The sequence below is a fragment of the Ranitomeya imitator genome, chromosome 9, assembly GCF_032444005.1.
Source record: "Ranitomeya imitator isolate aRanImi1 chromosome 9, aRanImi1.pri, whole genome shotgun sequence".
NCBI classification, from domain to species: Eukaryota; Metazoa; Chordata; class Amphibia; order Anura; family Dendrobatidae; genus Ranitomeya; species Ranitomeya imitator.
In genome coordinates, this window is record NC_091290.1 from 47,957,556 (window position 1) to 47,976,613 (window position 19,058).

A 19,058-nucleotide genomic window follows, 5' to 3' on the forward strand; every position below is an offset into this window, starting at 1 on the left:
TGTTTAGTAAGTCTGGCCTCCCTTTGCTGAAATCTGTTTCATTTCTGCGTTTGTGACTTCATCTTAACTCACAGTCAATATATGTGGGGGGCTTCCTTTACTTTTGGGGAATTTCTCTGAGGCAAGGTAGGCTTTATTTTCTTTCTCTAGGGCTAGCTAGCTCTTAGGCTGTGAAGAGGCGTCTAAGGAGTGTCAGGAACGCTCCACGGCTATTTCTAGTTGTTGTGATAGGATTAGGGGTTGCGGTCAGCAGAGCTCCCACATCCCAGAGCTTGTCCTGTGTCAGTTTAACTATCAGGTCGTGCCGGGTGCTCCTAACCACCAGGTCCATAACAATTGTGGTCATTTCATCTGCCAAGTTTTTTAAATTGTACCACCTTTTATTTCAGCCAATATAACCATCTTCAGACCTTCATCGTTCTACATTATTGTTGAGACAAACTTAGGAGTACAAGTGGTGGCTCAGCTGACTCCATTTATGCAGGTTTATGTGGCGTTGAACCCATCATACAAGGGTCAGACATGCGGTAGGTTTGATATTCCTTCAATGATCTTACATTTGCAATCGTAGTTTGGAGGACATTCTTTTTATAGATGTTCATCTTCTTAGGTCTCTGTGGAAACTTCAATGACAAGCAGTCAGACGACTTCCAGACCATCAGTGGTGTCATTGAAGGCACAGCTGCGTCCTTTGCCAACACATGGAAGACCCAAGCAGACTGTGCAAATGTTAAGAATGTCTATGGAGATCCTTGCTCCCTGAGTGTTGAAAATGGTAAGATTGGCATCAATTATGTTGCCGATGAGGAAACTGTGATTAGAGTTGAATTTTGAATTAATTACCATATTGTATTATATTTGCTATTCTCCTGTATTACAGAGCAATATGCCCAGCATTGGTGCAGTTTTATATCCGATCCATCTGGTCCATTTGCTGCCTGCCATGCTACTATCAATCCACAGGTTTACCAACAGGTAAGGTTATCCAATTGAGACCTATGCATTCTTGGTCATTTAAGAGGAGGTCATTAAAATATATGTAATTTACAATCATCGATAAATAAGGTATTTTTTTTCTCAGAATTGTATGTTTGACACCTGCAACTGTGAGAAAAGTGAAGAATGCTTGTGTGCATCTCTATCAGCCTACGTCCACGCCTGTGCGGTCAAAGGAATCATATTGACCGAATGGAGAAGTGATGTCTGCAGTAAGTCTTTGAGAAATAAATATAACGCATGCGCCTAGAGATCCAAAGAGATTATTGGCTTGATATACCAATTCTCAAAAGAACCTGACTCCATTCTTTACACAAAAACAGCACTACCTTTTTTCCCGTAATGTCGCTAAATCCCTAAGTCGTATCACATAAATTCATCCAATTTAATAACAAATCAGACAAATGTAAATATACACCATAAATATTTTAGTGAGATGCACAACTCCAGAAGTGTTGAGGGTTCAGCTGCAGTACCAAACACAAAATATTGTGGTGCTGTTTTTGAAAATAAAACAGACTCTTTTCATAAAAAATATCTTTCAGAAACTTTTTGAAACTGATTGATTCACAGTAACATTAACTTCCACTAATAATATATAGAGTATAATTTTTACATATATTATTCATTTTCAATAACTCTTTCATACACAGCTAAGTACATGAACAACTGCCCCAAAACATTGAGCTACACCTACTCTACCAGCACTTGCCAGCACACATGCCGATCCCTGAGTGAGCCTGATGTCACCTGCAGCATCAAATTTACCCCTGTGGATGGCTGCACTTGTGCCAAAGACTTCTACATGGATGACAGCGGCAAATGTGTTCCTGCCGAAGCTTGCCCATGTTACTTTAAAGGTTCCGCTGTACCTTCTGGAGAAGTTGTCCATGACAATGGGGTCATGTGGTGAGTGTGCATAACCATACAGATGAGCATTTTACACCAATTATAACACAACTTCTGCAATTAGAAAAATATGATTTTAATAGTCTCTCATTTACAGCACTTGCAATCTGGGAAAACTAGCCTGCATTGGAGCAGTTGAACCAAGTAAGAACCTAGTTATAACTATACCTGCACCTGGGACATGGGAAATGTTCCTTATAATGTTAGACGGATCATGCATTGAGATTTTTTTAAGGGATCTGCCTTGCATCATTTTGTGTATGCCTACAGGAGGTGGACCCTCAAACACAGTCTACTACATCTGGGTGTCCGCCTTCTGTAGGTGTACACTCCCAAAAATGATGCAAGTCATAGCGCATGTTAGCTCTGTCGTCACCATTACGGTCTATGGTCCCGTCTGCACATGAGTCCGAACCCCATTTTGTGGGGGATTTTGGACATACGCCCCAACGAAGACATATAAGGAAATTTTGATTACACCCTTAAAAAAGTAAATTTTTTACAATATTGAGAGGTAACGGGAAGTGGCTGGTCCCCACTTTTTCAAATGCTTTAATACTACTGAAATCAGAAAATTGTGCAAATTTTTACACAAATCTACACTTTCGAAGAGTTTCTATATAATACATTTTCAGATCTTAAAACTGTCCGAAATCTGCCATATGTATTAATAGGCATGTGCTAGTGAACTTCAGTGCTTTTTTATACCGGTATATGAAATATAGATTATAATCAATCAACTTGATAGATTTTCTGCCATTGCCCTGTATATCTATACAATGGCCAACACATAAATGCCTTTCAGGCACCCAACTTTTACCCTGATGCTCTACCACTGTTGTATTATTCTCATGAAGTTCCTTATTTTGCCATAATATTTCTCATTATCGTTCTAATTTGTTTCACATTTATATCCTATTGGAATACTTATCTGTATCTTATGTTTTCAGCTTGCACTGCTCCTATGGTTTATTTTGATTGCAAGAATGCTTCAGTGGGGACCAAGGGTGCGGAATGCCAGAAGAGTTGTCAGACCTTGGATATGGCTTGTGTGAGTATTTCTGACAGATGAGATGCAAAGAAAAAATAAATATAAAACATGCTAACTCAATAAAGTTTCTAATAAGGAAATAATCCACTTTTATTTTAACATAACACGTTAATGAGAACTCCAGTTTTCTGATACAGCACTTTAATTGGCCTGTATAGGCAAAAAGTTCATTAAGAATGTTCTCTGCGCCCGCAGTCACCATCAAAGGGAGCTTAATAGCTAACTGCATGCTGGTTTATTATTGAATTCAATGTATGAGTGGTATGATGGAAAGGAGGCATCCATGCTGTCTAATGAATATTGTCGATAAGAATTATTTTATGTCAGAGGCTAGAGTAGTGAGATTATGGAAGTATCTAAGCCAGGATGTTGGAGGATTTGTTAAATGCTTGAAAGTCATTTAGATGCCTTCATGGAGGCATATTACAAGTTATGTGTACTAAATTATTGGAGATGGGTGCTTCATCCATATCACACCTGCTATGGTAATTAAACATTTTTTTTAAATTATATTTTACAGTACAGTGCAAATTGCGTATCAGGCTGTGTGTGCCCTGCAGGACTGGTCTCAGATGGCAAAGGCAGTTGCATCAATGAAGAAGAGTGCCCATGTATTCACAATGATGCCACATATCAACCTGGCGAGAAGAATAAGATGAAGTGCAATACTTGGTAAGAGAATTCATTTCTGGTCAAGAATAAACAAACCTTAATACCTAAAATTCTGTGGAAAGTGTCATTCCTAATTTTTCTCTATATGTTAACAGTACCTGCAAAGACCGTATGTGGGAATGTACCAAGGAACCCTGCCTGGCTACCTGTGCTGTATATGGTGATGGACATTACATTACCTTTGATGGAAAACGCTACAGCTTTAATGGAGGCTGTGAATATACACTTGCCCAGGTAAAATAAAACATATGACATGAGCCTATATATTTGTGCTCATTCATTTGCTTAATATATGTCTATTTTGGGAATTTTAGGATCACTGTGGCAAAGACGGAAGCAGCAACAGCTTCAGAGTCATCACTGAGAACATCCCATGTGGAAGCACTGGAACCACTTGTTCTAAAAGCATTAAAGTCTTCCTGGGGGTAAGAAAAAATTGTTTAGGCAAAATCTTGAGATATGTTAATAATAGTGGTGAGTGAGTGTACTCGTTGCTTGGGTTTTAACAAGCACGCTCGGGTGATCTCTGAATATTTGTAAGTGCGCGGAGATTTAGATTTCGTTGCCTCAGCTGCTTGATTTGCAGCTGATAGACAGCTTGAATACATGTGGGGATTCCCTACCAACCAGGCAACCCCCACATGTACTGAGGCTGGCTAGCATCTGTAAATCATGCAGCTGAGTCAACAAAAACTAAATCTTCGAGCAGTTACAAATGCTCGGAGACCACCCGAGCGTGCTCGGGTAAACTCAAGCAACAAGTATACTCGCTCACTAGATAAGAACTCTTACCCAGACCTAAGGATTTCATACAGATGGCGAACATACATGGGTTCCCTATCTAGGTAGAATCTCCCACTACCTGAACATGACTCATCAATAAATTTTATGGATGGTCATTCTTACAGTACTGTCATCCTGATTTGGCAAAACCAGATGGTCTCTAAGGTTTCCAAGATGTAGATCTGTGTGATTAGTTTATTGCCATCTTAAGCAAAAGGGTTGTTGGGACTGTCATGAGACATCTTCTTTAGCAGATGGATGCTTTGCATGGATTGTCATGAACTAGAAATTAATTTTCCATTTGCAGACCTTTGAGTTAATTCTTACTGAGGAGCACATTGAAGTAGTAGAACGAGGAAATGGAGGCATCACTCCATACAAAGTAAGAAATATGGGAATTTACCTGGTCATTGAAGCTGATAATGGTCTCATACTCATGTGGGATAGAAAAACCAGCATTTTCATCAAGCTCAGTAAAGACTTTGAGGTAAAAGTTTGCTTTGCATCATTCTGCTTCTTTTTTCTTTTCTTCATATAAAGAAAAACATAGTCCGAGTTGTGGAAAGTCAACGTCAATGGTTTAAACCTTACTAAATTATATATAACAATATTACAGGGTAAAGTTTGTGGTCTATGTGGAAACTACGATGGAGATGGAAACAATGACTTCACCACAAGAAGTCTGTCTGTGGTTGGAGATGTTACAGAATTTGGAAACAGCTGGAAGATGTCACAAACATGCCCTGATGCCAATGTACCCAGAGATGCCTGCAGTGCCAACCCCTACAGGAAATCCTGGTCACAGAAACAATGTAGTATCATCAACAGTAAAGCCTTTTCTGCCTGCCATGCTCAGGTAGGAGCTCTGTATTATATTACAATTACCTTTTCTATTTCTTAATTTACTTCTTTATGAAGATTGTGAGGCAGTGACTGGTGTTATTTGCGAAGGTCTCTATGTGTCCCCCAGGATGCGCTCAGAAGCATATTAGGGCCATTGGAGTGCCTTGTGGTCACAGCAGGACGCCTGTGAGTCACAAGGCAGAAAAAAAGTAAGCATGAACCTGGTTAAGTTATTTGACCAAGAAATTGTTTAGGAAAACCCGCTATGGGCTTTTATTTTTTAAATGGACTGCAGGAAGGTATTGTGGCCAGTCCATTTCTCCAGCTCGGATCTTGCAGGTGGCCCATGGCCACAGATTCCAATTTAGAAAAACCCCGCAGGAAGAGTTTGGTTGTGTCACTTTGGAGTGTGCAACTTGTGGAGCAAGATGGCTCTGCAGAAGCTCAGCCTGTGTCAGTTAGGAAAGTGCCAGCAGAGTGAACTCCTTTCACCGCGCAGCATGATATGGTGGTGCCATCGCTCTCGGCAACCAGACTCCCACGGACTGTTTTGTTTCCCTGCTGCGATCCGGAAGATACCGTATGCTGTACACTGTGAGTGTGGACATTAAAAACACATTTGCTGTGAACTTTTCCTGTGGTCACTGTTTGTCACACTGAACCAACCCCGCTGCACTACAAGATATTTACCATTTCTATTGCATATTGTGATTTACTTTGTATAATGTTGGTAATTAAACTCTACTAACTTAAGCTGAATGTTAGTATTTATCACTAACTCAAATTTGAACTTTGAAAATTCGAGGGAAGAGAAAACAGTGATACATAACCTGCTGTCAGAACGAGCTCATTATAATACACTAGGGCTTTAGAGATTTAAAATTGCAAAAATGCCTTTTAGCCAAAAGTACATGCATTTAAGTAAAAGATCATCCGAACGTCAAAAATAACTTCAAGGATATCCATATCATTTAGGCTGGTTCCAGATATGAGAAGAACAAATCATAAGAATCTGTATATTTTGGTGACATTGGTTCAAATGGGTTTGAGGACTCTCTGGATCTCCCCAATTCAACATGCCCTTTCCCTTGGGGGAGAAGCTGCATAAGGAGGGCTCTGGCAGAGGTTTATTTCCATTCTTTAATGTAATCAGCATGCACAGAGATGGGGGACCATTTAACTCTTATGTATGACTTCTTCAAATCAACAGAAGCTTAAACAAGTCACAATGAGGAGGTAGAAAAAAAACATTAAACACAAACAAGAAAATTGTAAACTAGAAAATACTAGAATTTACATAAATGGTTCTCTGTCCAAATCAATTAAAAAAATAATGTATTATTTTTTCAGATTGACCCCTCTAAGTACTATGACGCCTGTGTCACAGATTCTTGCGCTTGTGATTCTGGTGGAGATTGTGAATGTTTCTGTACAGCGGTGGCAGCTTACGCCCAGGCGTGTGGAGAATTTGGAATTTGTGTTAGCTGGAGATCCCCCAACATCTGTCGTGAGTAGTATAATTATACACAACGTCATGTTCTAATTAGCCACTTTTCAGGGTCGTAATTTTCCACAGAATTTATTATCATTTATATATAAATATTTGTTTATTTATTTAGGTGTTTATATGTAAACCAAGATTTTTGCTTTGTTCTCTAGCTCTTTTCTGCGATTATTACAACCCTGAAGGAGAGTGTGAGTGGCACTACAAACCTTGTGGAGCTCCATGCATGAAGACCTGTAGGAACCCAACTGGGAGATGTGTGCATGATCTATCTGGTTTAGAAGGTATGAGAACATCTCACATTTCAACTATAATCTACTATCAACTAGAATCTAAAAATATTATAATGCCCAGCGTTATCACATGATGAAGATGGTGTCTACCTGATCTCCATTTTTGGTAATCTAACACCACTTTTATTTTCTCGTAACTGATTAGGATGTTACCCAAGTTGTCCGGCAGAGAAACCATTCTTCAATGAGGAAGAGATGAAGTGTGTGTCTCAGTGTGACTGCTATGATGATGAAGAAAATCACTACAAAGTTGGAGAAGATGTGCCTACCACTGAGAACTGTAAGACCTGGTAAGTGATCCGGCTGACAGTTTATAAAAAGGAATATATTACTATCGAAATATAATATATAGGAACTTATACGTAATTTATACCTTACTTCTTCTAAAGTATCTCTACCTACTCATGCTTAAAAAATCCTGAATTTTTCTATCTACAGCAAATGCAGTATGTCAGGACTCGTAGAATGCAAGTATCAGAAAGAAGGTAAATGTTCATTTCTATATAAGAATATACAAATAACTATGTAAATCTATGTCAGCCACAAAATATTCCAAAAAAATATAAATATATATATATATATAATTGTTGTCTACAGCAATATCTGGTTGACTATGTTGAGACACTGGGTAAACACTGTTGTCCTTACATCTGACTTAGTCCCAAAAAGTGATATATAGCCATCACTTAACCCAGTACTGAGACAGTATTCAGTAAGCTCAGTTTCTCCCCCTAGTGGTGACTTCAGGTAGAGAGAATCTTGTGAATGAACTCTCAGCATTTGGAGCTCTGTATAAGGAAAACACTTAGACTCTATAGATAGAATCATGTGGTAATCTTTGCTTATTGATATAAAGATACATTTAGTTATAATTATTGAATCACATCCTGTATATGTCATTTTTTTCTATAGATACGTTTATTCATTCATTTCCTGGAGTTTATATGGTGCTGCAAAATTTTGCTATTTTTACACATTCTTTTTGTTCCTGTCATAACTAAAAATCCTATTTCCCTAACTCATAAATACTTAAAGGGGTTGTCCAGACTGGTGTAAAGAAACAACAACACATATCAATAATTGCCTCCTGGACTTATGCTGCTCTTCTATACTCAGCACTGTGTTCTCCACTGGTCTCCTAAATTCTGCATTTAGAGGAATACAGCGCTTTTGAGGCTTGGATGGAATGTGAAGGCTGCAGCCAATCGGTAGTTGCTGATTGATTGCACCAGTCTTTTGACATCTCCAGCTGGAAGAGGAGGTCAGAATGTCTGGTTGGCTGATTTAAAATGACCATTAACCCCTTAACTATCACCAATGCCTTTTAGCAGCGGTAGTTAAGGGTACTTAAACCACAGCACCGTTAATTAACGGCTCTGTGGAAAAAGAGTATAGAGCCCCCAGAGTTGGATTTTCTCTGGGGTCTCGGTTGCCGGTGGTAGCCGAGACTCCAGAAAACATAATTTGGGTCGGTTTTTACCGACCTCGGGTTGCGATTGCCGGTATTAACTGTTTACCGGCAACAGGAAAAAAAGCGCGATTTGCCATTTTATTTCTCTGTCCTCCGATGTGATCGCACATCAGAGGACAGAGAAATAGGGTCCCCGATCCCCCCTGGTACCTCCCAGTGCTCCTCGGCCCTCGTGATTTCCCCCAAGGCTGCTGCCATCTTCTTCTGGTAAAAAAATGGCGGCACCCGGCAGATTTTGGGGTCTCGGCTGCCAAAAAACATGATCTGGATAATTTTTTACTGACCCCTTGTTAGGGTTGGCGGATTGCACCAAACATATATTTATTAGAAGTAGTAGGTGCGTTCGCAACCTGGGATCCACCGTGCAGGAAAGAACCTGTTGCTAGATATGGCGGTAAAATATAGTAGTATAAACAAACTCTGTTACTTCACAGACTCTGTTAGCAAAGAGAACGCTTTGCCCTGTTTAGCTCACAGAGGAACACAGCTACTTAGTAGAGCAGATAGTGGTCATGCAGTCAAATGCAAACACGCACCTCCTCTCCGGTGGAGCTAGAATTCTAATAGCTATACTCCAGCCCTGAATCCACTCACATGAAACTCCTCGCCGGAGGTGCCAGCATTCTAGGGGCTTATTTTAGCCGGGTCCCTGACTGCATACAAACACGAACACACTGGCACTGAGCTCATACATAAATTAACACTAGCATATGGCCGTGCGGACCTGTGGATGTTTTATAGTTGCAGCTCTACAGGACCTTCCTGGAGTACCAATGGGAGTTGCTACAGGGCCTTAGCGTGTGACCTCCAACCTCCAATGAGAGGTCCTCCTGTTGGCATGCTCAGTGTGTGCAAAGCAGGACTTAGTCCCAGAAAAGCCTGCTTGCCGCAAACCAGTAAAGGGTACAATAGCAGAGCCTGGAAAGGCAGCAGTAACCCTTTGTACAATATCAGATTGAACGAGACGCTGGGACCGACGTCTCCGCTGAGCAGGCTCCACGGTGGCTGATGCAGAATGGGAGAACGCAGCAGACATGGTCCGAGATTCCCCTTGTGCAGTGGCGGGAACTCGACTCCTAAGGCCGGGGTCACACTAGACCGTAATACGGACGAGTGCAATGCGATAAAAAATCGCATAGCACTCGTCCCAATGTTAATCAATGGGGCAGCTCCCATCATCCGATATTTTCTCGGCCGTATTCAGGATCCGAGTGAAATCGCAGCATGCTGCGATTGTCAGCATTTCTCGGCCGAGAATCGCCAATGAAAGTCTATGGGGGTGAGAAAAAATAGCACAGCACACGGACCATCAGTGTGACTTGCGAGAAATTCTCAGGCATTGGGCAGGTGACAGGAAAGGCTCAGCCATTATTTGCTCATTTTGTAAGTGTGTGAGGAAATCTCACCATACGGATGCCATACGGATGTCACACGGATGTCACACGGATGTCACACGGATCATTTAATGCGAGAAAATCGCATCCTCGCACTGCACACGGATCACTGTTTTGGTAACATTTGTGCAATTCTCGTCCGTCAAAAATGGACCATTTTTTTATACGTTGTGTGTGTCCCCGGCCTAACACCCCTATTTTGCGATCGCCGCAAACTTTTGCGGCAACCGCAAAAAAAGTTGATTGTGCCATTCAATATCTGTCGTCTGATGTGATCGCACATCAGGGGACAGAGAAATAGGGTCCCCGATCCCCCCAATATTTACCAGTGTCTTTCGGTGTCCCTGAGTCCTCCTGCTTCTCCTCACGGCCACTGGTATCTTCCTCTGGTAAGAAAATGGCGGGTGCATGCGCAGTGTGCCCGCCAAGATCTGCCGTCCGTCACCCGGCAACCATAGGAAGATTTTTCCTATTGGTTCATTTTGGTCACTGTGATAGACCCTATCACAGTGATCAAAATAAAAAAAATTGTAAATAACCCTCCCTTTATCACCCCCTTAGTTAGGAAGAGATAATAAAATAAAATAAAGTATTTATTTCTATTTTCCAATTAGGGTTACAGTTGGGCTAAAGTGAGATGGGCTAAAGTTAGGGTTAGGGTTGGGGCTAAAGTTAGGGATAGGGTTGGGGCTAAAGTTAGAGTTAGGGTTGGGGCTAAGTTAGGTACATCAGGGGGTCTCCTAACGCGACATGACTTCACCATTGATTCCAGCCAATTTTGTGTTAAAAAAAGTCGAATGGTGCTCCCTCCCTTCTGAGCTCTGCCGTGCGTCCAAACAGATGATTTGCCCCCACATAAGGGGCATCAGCGTACTCAGGACAAATTGGACAACAACTTTTGGGGTCCAGTTTCTCCTGTTACCCTTGGGAAAATAAAGAAAATTGGGGCTAACAAATCATTTTTATAGAAAAAAAAGATTTTTTATTTTCACGGCTCTGCATCAAACTTCTGTGAAGCACTTGGGCGTTCAGCATGCTCACCACACATCTAGGTAAGCTCCTTGGGGATCTAGTTTCCAAAATATGGTCACTTGTGGGGGGTTTCTACTGTTTAGGCACATCAGGGGCTCTGCAAAGTAACATGATGATCGCAGACCATTCCATCAAAGTCGGCATTCCAAAACATCACTACTTCCCTTCCGAGCCCCGACATGTGCCCAAACAGTCGTTTTCTCCCACATATGGGGCATAAGCATACTCAGGACAAATTTGACAACAAATTTTGGAGTCCAATTTCTCCTGTTACCCTCGGGAAAATAAAAAATTGGGGGCTCAAAAATCATTTTTGTGGAAAAAAATTATTTTTTATTTTCATGGCTCTGCATTATAAACTTCTGTGAAGCACTTGGGGGTTCAAAGTGCTCACCACACATCTATATAAGTTCCTTGGGGGTCTAATTTCCAAAATGGGGTCACTTGTGGGGGGTTTCTACAGTTTAGTTACATCAGAGGATCTGCAAATGTAACATGACGCCCGCAGACCATTCCATCAAAGTCTGCATTTGAAAGCGTCCGAGCCCCGATGCGTGCCCAAACAATGGTCCCCCACGTATGGGGTATCAGCGTACTCAGGACAAACTGGACAACAACTTTCGGGGTCCAATTTCTCCTGTTACCCTTGTGAAAATAAAAATTGCAGGCTAAAAAATCATTTTTGTGGAAAAAAAATATTTTTTATTTTCACAACTCTGCATTGTAAACTTCTGTGAAGCACTTTAGCATTCAAAGTGCTCACCACACATCTAGATAAGTTCCTTGGGGGGTCTAGTTTCCAAAATGGGGTCAGTTGTGGAGGGTTTCTACTGTTTAGGCACATCAGGGGCTCTTTAAACGCAACATGACACCCGCAGACCACTCTATCAAAGTCTGCATTCCAAAACGGCACTCCTTCCCTTCCGAGATCTGCCATGCGCTCAAACAGTGCCCCTCCCCCCCCACATATTGGGTATCAGTGTACTCAGGATAAATTGCACAATAAATTTTGGGGTCCAATTTCTCCTGATAGCCTTGGGAAAGTAAACATTAGGGGGTGAAAAGATAATTTTTGCGGAAAAAATATGATTTTTTTATTTTCATGGCTTTATGTTATAACTATAACTATAATTCTATGACTTGGGGGTTCATAGTGCTCACCACACATCTAGATAAGCTTTTTGAGAGGTCTAGTTTGCAAAATAGGGTCACTTGTGGGGGGTTTCTACTGTTCAGGTACATCAGGAGCTCTGCAAGTGCAACATGACGCCCACAGACCATTCCATCAAAGTCTGCATTTTAAAACGTCACTACTTCCCTTCCAAGCCCCGATGTGTGCCCAAACAGTGGTCCCCTCCCACATATGAGTTATCAGCGTACTCAGGACAATCTGGACAACAAATTTTGTGGTCCAATTTCTTCTGTTACCCTTTAAAAAAAATGGGGGGCTTAAAAATAATTTTTGAGGAAAAAATAGATTTTTTATTTTCACGGCTCTACGTTATAAATTTCTGTGAAGCACTTGGGGGTTTAAAGTGCTCACCACACATCTAGATAAGTTCCTTAATGGGTCAAGTTTCCAAAATGGGGTAATTTGTGGGGGGTTTCTGCTGTTTAGGAACATCAGGGGCTCTCCAAATTTGACATGGTGTCCTAGCTCAATTCCAGCCAATTCTGCATTGAAAAAGTCAAACGGCGCTGCTTCCCTTCCGAGCTCTGTCGTGCGCACAAACAGTGGGGTACCGGCGTATTCAGGAGAAATTTCACAACAAATTTTGTGGTTCATTTTCTCTTTTTACACTTATGAAAATAAAAAAAATTGGTTCTGAATTAAAATGTTTGTAAAAAAAAGTTAAATCTAAATTTTTTCCTTTCACGTTGTTTCAGTTCCTGTGAAGCACGTAAAGGGTTAATAAACTTCTTGAATGAGGTTTTGAGTACCTTGAGGGGTATAGTTTTTAGAATGGTGTCACTTTTGGGTATTTTCTGCCATGTAGGCCCCTCAAAGTGACTTTAAATGTGAGATGGTCCCTTTAAAAAAATGGTTTTGTAAATTTTGTTGTAAAAATGAGAAATCACTGGTCAGATTTAACCCTTACAACTTCCTAACAAAAATTTTTTTTTTCCAAAATAGTGCTGATGTAAAGTAGACATGTGGGAAATGTTATTTATTAACTATTTTGTGCGACATATCTCTCTAATTTAAGGGCATACAAAATCAAAGTTTAAAAATTGCAAAATTTAAAACATTTTCGCCATATTTTAATTTTTTCCATAAATAAACGCATGTAATGTCGAAGAAATGTTACCACTGACATGAAGTACAATATGTCACGAAAAAACTGTCTCAGAATAAGCAGGATCTGTTAAAGCGTTCCAAAGTTTTAACCTCATAAAGTGACAGTGGTCAGAATTGTAAAAATTGGCTCGGTCATTAGGCACCAAATTGGCTCTGTCACTAAGGGGTTAAATGACCTCCTATTGGCTTGCATGTAGCTGATCCCCGGTCAATTAACGGCCACAGTTGGCCCATCTTTATAGCCTCTGTGTCTTAAAATTCTGTTCATTAGTTATTTATAAATATTATTGATGTATTACCAATTCTATTCACATTCTGTTTTCACAGCATGCCATTGTGAATACCATGGTAAAATGTTTCAATACAATGATGTTATTTACAACACCACTGATGGCCTTGGAGGCTGTATGAGCGCGATCTGCAGGGAAAATGGAACCATCTACAGGGATATTCATGATAACTGCCATGATACTACAACAACACCCTTTACATTTTCATCAACGCACTCCTCTACCCCTACTACAGGTACAGTACTAGATCCCGAAAGAATGCATTAGAATGTATTCCTTTAAATATCCACATTTTTTAATGAACATTGACGTTCAATGAAACTGATTAATATAATTATGCCAAATTATATAGGAACATACCAATCTTTATGCATAATAAACTGGTCTCACAAAGCCAGTGGTGGGCATAGCAAACAGATTGCAGGTTTGTTTTTTGCTTTTTTATGAGACAGGGTTGAAAGTAACAGAAGTGAAATAGAAGTGAAATAATTTTTACTCAAGTTTTCTTGTAAATAATATATTTGTATTACAATAGTGTAGATCTATCTATCTCTTTCTCCTTGCCTTTTATTTGATTTTTATATTAACCTACACATTTTCAAGTGTAATTTATGCCTTTTTGTCTACAGGGACAACAACTGTGAGTTCAATATGTGTTGAAGAGGCCTGCAAATGGTCAGAGTGGATAGATGCCAGTTATCCTACAGAAGGAAACTCTAGTGGAGATTTTGAAACATATGCTAATATAATAAAAAAGGGATTTTCTATATGTAGTCATCCACAAGACATTCAGTGCAGAGCTGAGAGGTTCCCTGACATACCATTAGCAGAACTTGAACAAGTTGTTCAGTGCAATGTGTCATTTGGACTAATTTGTCAGAATGTTGACCAGCTACCTCCGCTACTTCCTATCTGCTATAATTATGAAATCAGAGTTATGTGTTGTGGCTTTGAAAAGTGTAATCCTACAACAACACCATCTACAACCACAGTGACACCTTCCTCTCCAACAACCCCAGAAACAACCACTACTACTACTACTCCAGTGCCACCAACTACAACAGAAACCACAACTACAACCACCATCACACCTACCACTACAACACTGCCAACTACTACCACTACTGCAACTACTCCAGTGCCACCAACTACAACAGAAACCGCAACAACCACCACACCTACTACTACAACAACCCCAACTACTACAACTACTCCAGTGCCTCCAACTACAACCACTACCACACCTACTACTACACCACCAACTACTACCACTACTACTACTCCAGTGCCTCCAACTACAACAGAAACCACAACTACAACCACCATCATACCTACTACTACAACAACCCCAACTACTACAACTACTCCAGTGCCTCCAACTACAACCACTACCACACCTACTACTACACCACCAACTACTACCACTACTACTACTTCAGTGCCTCCAACTACAACAGAAATCACAACTACAACCACCATCACACCTACTACTACAACAACGCCAACTACTACCACTACTACAACTACTGCAGTGCCACCAACTACAACAGAAACCACAACAACCACCACACCTACTACTACAGCAACCCCAACTACTACTACAACTACTACAGAGCCTCCAACTACTACCACTACTACTACTCCAGTGCCACCAACTACAACAGAGACCACAACTACAACCACCTTGACACCTACAACAACTGTGAGTACAATATGTGATGAAGAGCTCTTGGTCTGCAAATGGACAGAGTGGTTTGATACCAGTTACCCTAAAGTAGGAAAACATAATGGAGATTTTGAAACCTATGATAATATAAAAAAAATTAAATCTATATGTAGTCATCCACAAGATATTCAGTGCAGAGCTAAGAAGTTCCCTGACATACCATTAGCAGAACTTGAGCAAGTTGTTCAGTGCAATGTGTCATTTGGACTAATTTGTGAGAATGATCAACAGCTACCTCCTATCTGCTATAATTATGAAATCAGAGTTATTTGTTGTGGCTTTGAAAAGTGTAATGCTACTACAACACCATCTACAACCACAGTGAAAACTTCCTCTCCAACAACCCCTGAAACAACCACTACTACTACTACTACAACTACTCCAGTGCCACCAACTACAACCACAACTACAACCACCATCACACCTACTACTACAACAACACCAACTACTACCACTACTACTACAACTACTCCAGTGCCACCAACTACAACAGAAACCACAACAACCACCACACCTACTACTACAACAACCCCAATTACTACAACTATTCCAGAGCCTCCAACTACAACCACTACCACACATACTACTACAACACCACCAACTACTACCACTACAACTACTCCAGTGCCACCAACTACAACAGAAACCACAACTACAACCACTAACACACCTACTACAACTACTCCAGTGCCTCCAACCACAACAGAAACCACAACTACAGCAACCACCACACCAACAACACCAACTACTACCACTCCAGTGCCACCAACTACAACAGAAACTACTACCTCTACCACACCGACTACTACAACAACACCTACTACTACAACTACTCCAGTGCCAACAACTACAACAGAAACCACAACTATAACCACCACAACGGAAACGACTACAACAAAACCTCCAACAACTGAGACTCCACCGACACAGACTACAAAATGCTTCTGCCTTGTCGAAAGCAAACACTTTTTACCAGGTAAGTGTAATTTTTTTTAGTGCTTTGATTGATTCAACATATTGATAATTATGTTCTTAACACTTAGTTTCATCTCTTTTTAATAATTTTTTTAGGTGAAATCATCTATAACAAGACTGACGCAGAAGGGTGCTACTTCTATGCAAAGTGTAATAACGAGTGTGAGGCAGAAAGACACACAGGATCTTGTATAGTTACAACCACTGTAAAATCCACCACACCCACTGTACCTACAACAGCATCAGAACCAGACTGCCCACCTAAGAAGGTAACAATGTTAACATAACTAATATCAGCTGTTTTATATGGACTTGACTAATTGAAGACAACAACTTCAAGAGTCCTTTACATTTTGGGGGGTAGAATTATTGACACCATTTTGTATTAATTTGGCCTAATTGAATAAAATGTAACTCATTTTTCAAATTTTTCTGTTTCATTGCATTTTACATTATCTAGCTTAATGAAACATGGATGATTAATAACTGTACAAAGGCCACATGTCAAGGAAATAATGTGGTTACCCTCGAGCCAGTGACTTGTCCGGAAAAAAAGAAACTGTCCTGTGCTAATGGATTCCCCGCTGTGGAAAAGATAAGCGAAGATGGATGTTGTTCATATTATGAATGCGAATGTGAGTTTTGCAAAACGCTTATTTTCCATTCAAGTAATAATAATGATAAAAAAAATTCATAAGACGCTGTTTACGCTAGTAATCTAGGTTCTTTGATGTGAACCATAATTGCAATGTTAGATCTGCTTTTAAATTATGAACATCAAAATAGCTAGAGACTCAATGAAAGTCCCAAAACACCTGGTGAGAGGAGTTTAAGTTAGTATTAATGAGGTTGGGCATCCAAAGCCAATTATATTATATTATGTTTTTCATTAAATAAAGATTTTTTTTAATCAGACATAAATGTTCAATGATATAAATCTGATTATATTCTTTTTTTACTTCCAATAGGTGTGTGTAGCGGATGGGGTGACCCTCATTATATCACCTTTGATGGCACCTATTACACTTTCCTGGACAAATGTACATATGTTCTTGTGCAGCAGATTACTCCCAAATATGACAACTTCCGGGTCCTTGTTGACAACTACTTCTGTGATGCTGAAGATGGCTTGTCCTGTCCACAATCTATCTTGATTTACTATAAATCTGCTGAAGTTGTTTTGACACGTATGATGTACAAAGGAAAAATGCAAAACAGGGTAAGAAAACAAGTTGACAAAACTGATTCATACTTTTCTACAAAACCAATTAACAATGCCAACTACCAAAATTTCCAAGTCCATATGGCCTTTGAATTCTGTATGTACTATAAGCTATATTGGTTGTCTGATGACCATTTTGTATATTTTGTTACATAATGACTACATTGACTGTTATCTATTTGCCCCTTTACAATTTCCAACCATTGTCTACAGATTAGATTGAATAACGACTGGGTAACACCAGGGTTCACCAAGGATGGCATTACTGTATCTAGTGCTGGCATTAACATGAATGTGGAGATCCCAGAAATTGGTGCATTCATCTCATTCAGTGGAATGATATTTGTTATTAATCTGCCATTCAGTAAATTTGGCTACAACACAGAAGGACAGTGTGGTATGTGATATTCCAGATATTTTTTAACTTTTTTTAGTTTTAGATATATAGATTAAAAAAAACAGCAGTTGTGAACATTAACATATATTTCACGAACTTAGGTACTTGCTCGAACAACAGCAACGAAGACTGCAGATTGCCAAGTGGTGAGATGGTAAATGATTGCTCCCAAATGGCGAACTACTGGAAGGTCAATGTAACAGGCCAGCCATACTGTGACTTAACTCCAACAACTTCACCACCGACTCACTCTACTCCAGCTCCAACATGCCCACCATCAGAAGTTTGTGATATCATCTTAAGCGAGTAAGTTGAAATATAATTGTTCAATACATTTCATATCATACTGTGCATGTATAATAAAAATAATGCTCTTTCTGTGTTTTTCCAAACTTTTCGGGTAGGTATGAAAAATCCAATATTTTTATTCATAAACGTCAATACTCTTGTCCACAGGTTGTGCCTGGGATAACAGCTTAAAGAATAAACATAATTTTAATTTTTTTTCATAAATCAAGAGTGTACCCATGAATCTAACCATTCCGATATATGTTATCAGATAATTTTTATTCTTTCACCTCATGGGACTGATCTTTCACTCTTAGTACATGGATAATTTCTGTATTGAGTAAGGACAAAGTTATATGATTAATGGGACAGGAGATGACAGTTGCTGCTCATAAAAGTCTATGAAGAAGGAGGTGGAAAAGAAGGGAGGAGCTAGAGACAGAAAAATAAATTCTGCTGCAAGTTCTCCTGACAGTTGCACTTTAAGCAAAATGGCTGAGCGCAATGCTAGTGTACATAATGGCTTATATACTATAATACATTTGGTCAAAGGGAAGGTGGGGGCGGGTTGATAGTGGATTTGCTGCTGTGCTGTCCTGGACAGACGGAGGAGCGCAGGCTAGAGCAGATTCCAGTGGTAGATACAGACGCGCATGGGGTGTTCAAGTAAGTACTGATCAGGGTCAACGTGACGGAAGGATTGGACTAGTACAAGGACATGTATGGCTGGGCAGATCACGCTGATATCTATGATGGCAAGGCAGCTTCTGAGATCGATAAAGATTGGGTCTATGAATATGAGTGTCTGGCAGGAGGCAGAATTTACCACCCTGTTGTGAATTCTGTTATCGAACTCCCTCCTGTGGTCATGAATGGTACTTCGGAGAGTTCTGTCCATGGACTCCCTCTGGTG

General features: G+C 40.1%; 1 protein-coding gene across 1 annotated transcript; it reads left to right on the top strand.

Moving 5' to 3' along the window:
* Positions 1-885: 885 nt before the first annotated feature.
* LOC138648605 (mucin-5B-like) lies at positions 886-18,071 on the top strand (the record flags this gene model as incomplete). Its single annotated transcript, XM_069738392.1, has 21 exons — positions 886-975; positions 1,082-1,208; positions 1,650-1,905; positions 2,003-2,049; positions 2,856-2,956; positions 3,477-3,628; positions 3,724-3,862; positions 3,943-4,053; positions 4,719-4,904; positions 5,028-5,267; positions 6,605-6,761; positions 6,914-7,042; positions 7,197-7,341; positions 7,490-7,536; positions 13,575-13,772; positions 14,167-16,239; positions 16,335-16,507; positions 16,699-16,873; positions 17,207-17,457; positions 17,674-17,857; positions 17,959-18,071. Coding segments are annotated over exons 2-21 (4,998 nt in total), but the record flags the coding sequence as incomplete, so codon positions are not given.
* Positions 18,072-19,058: the final 987 nt, after the last annotated feature.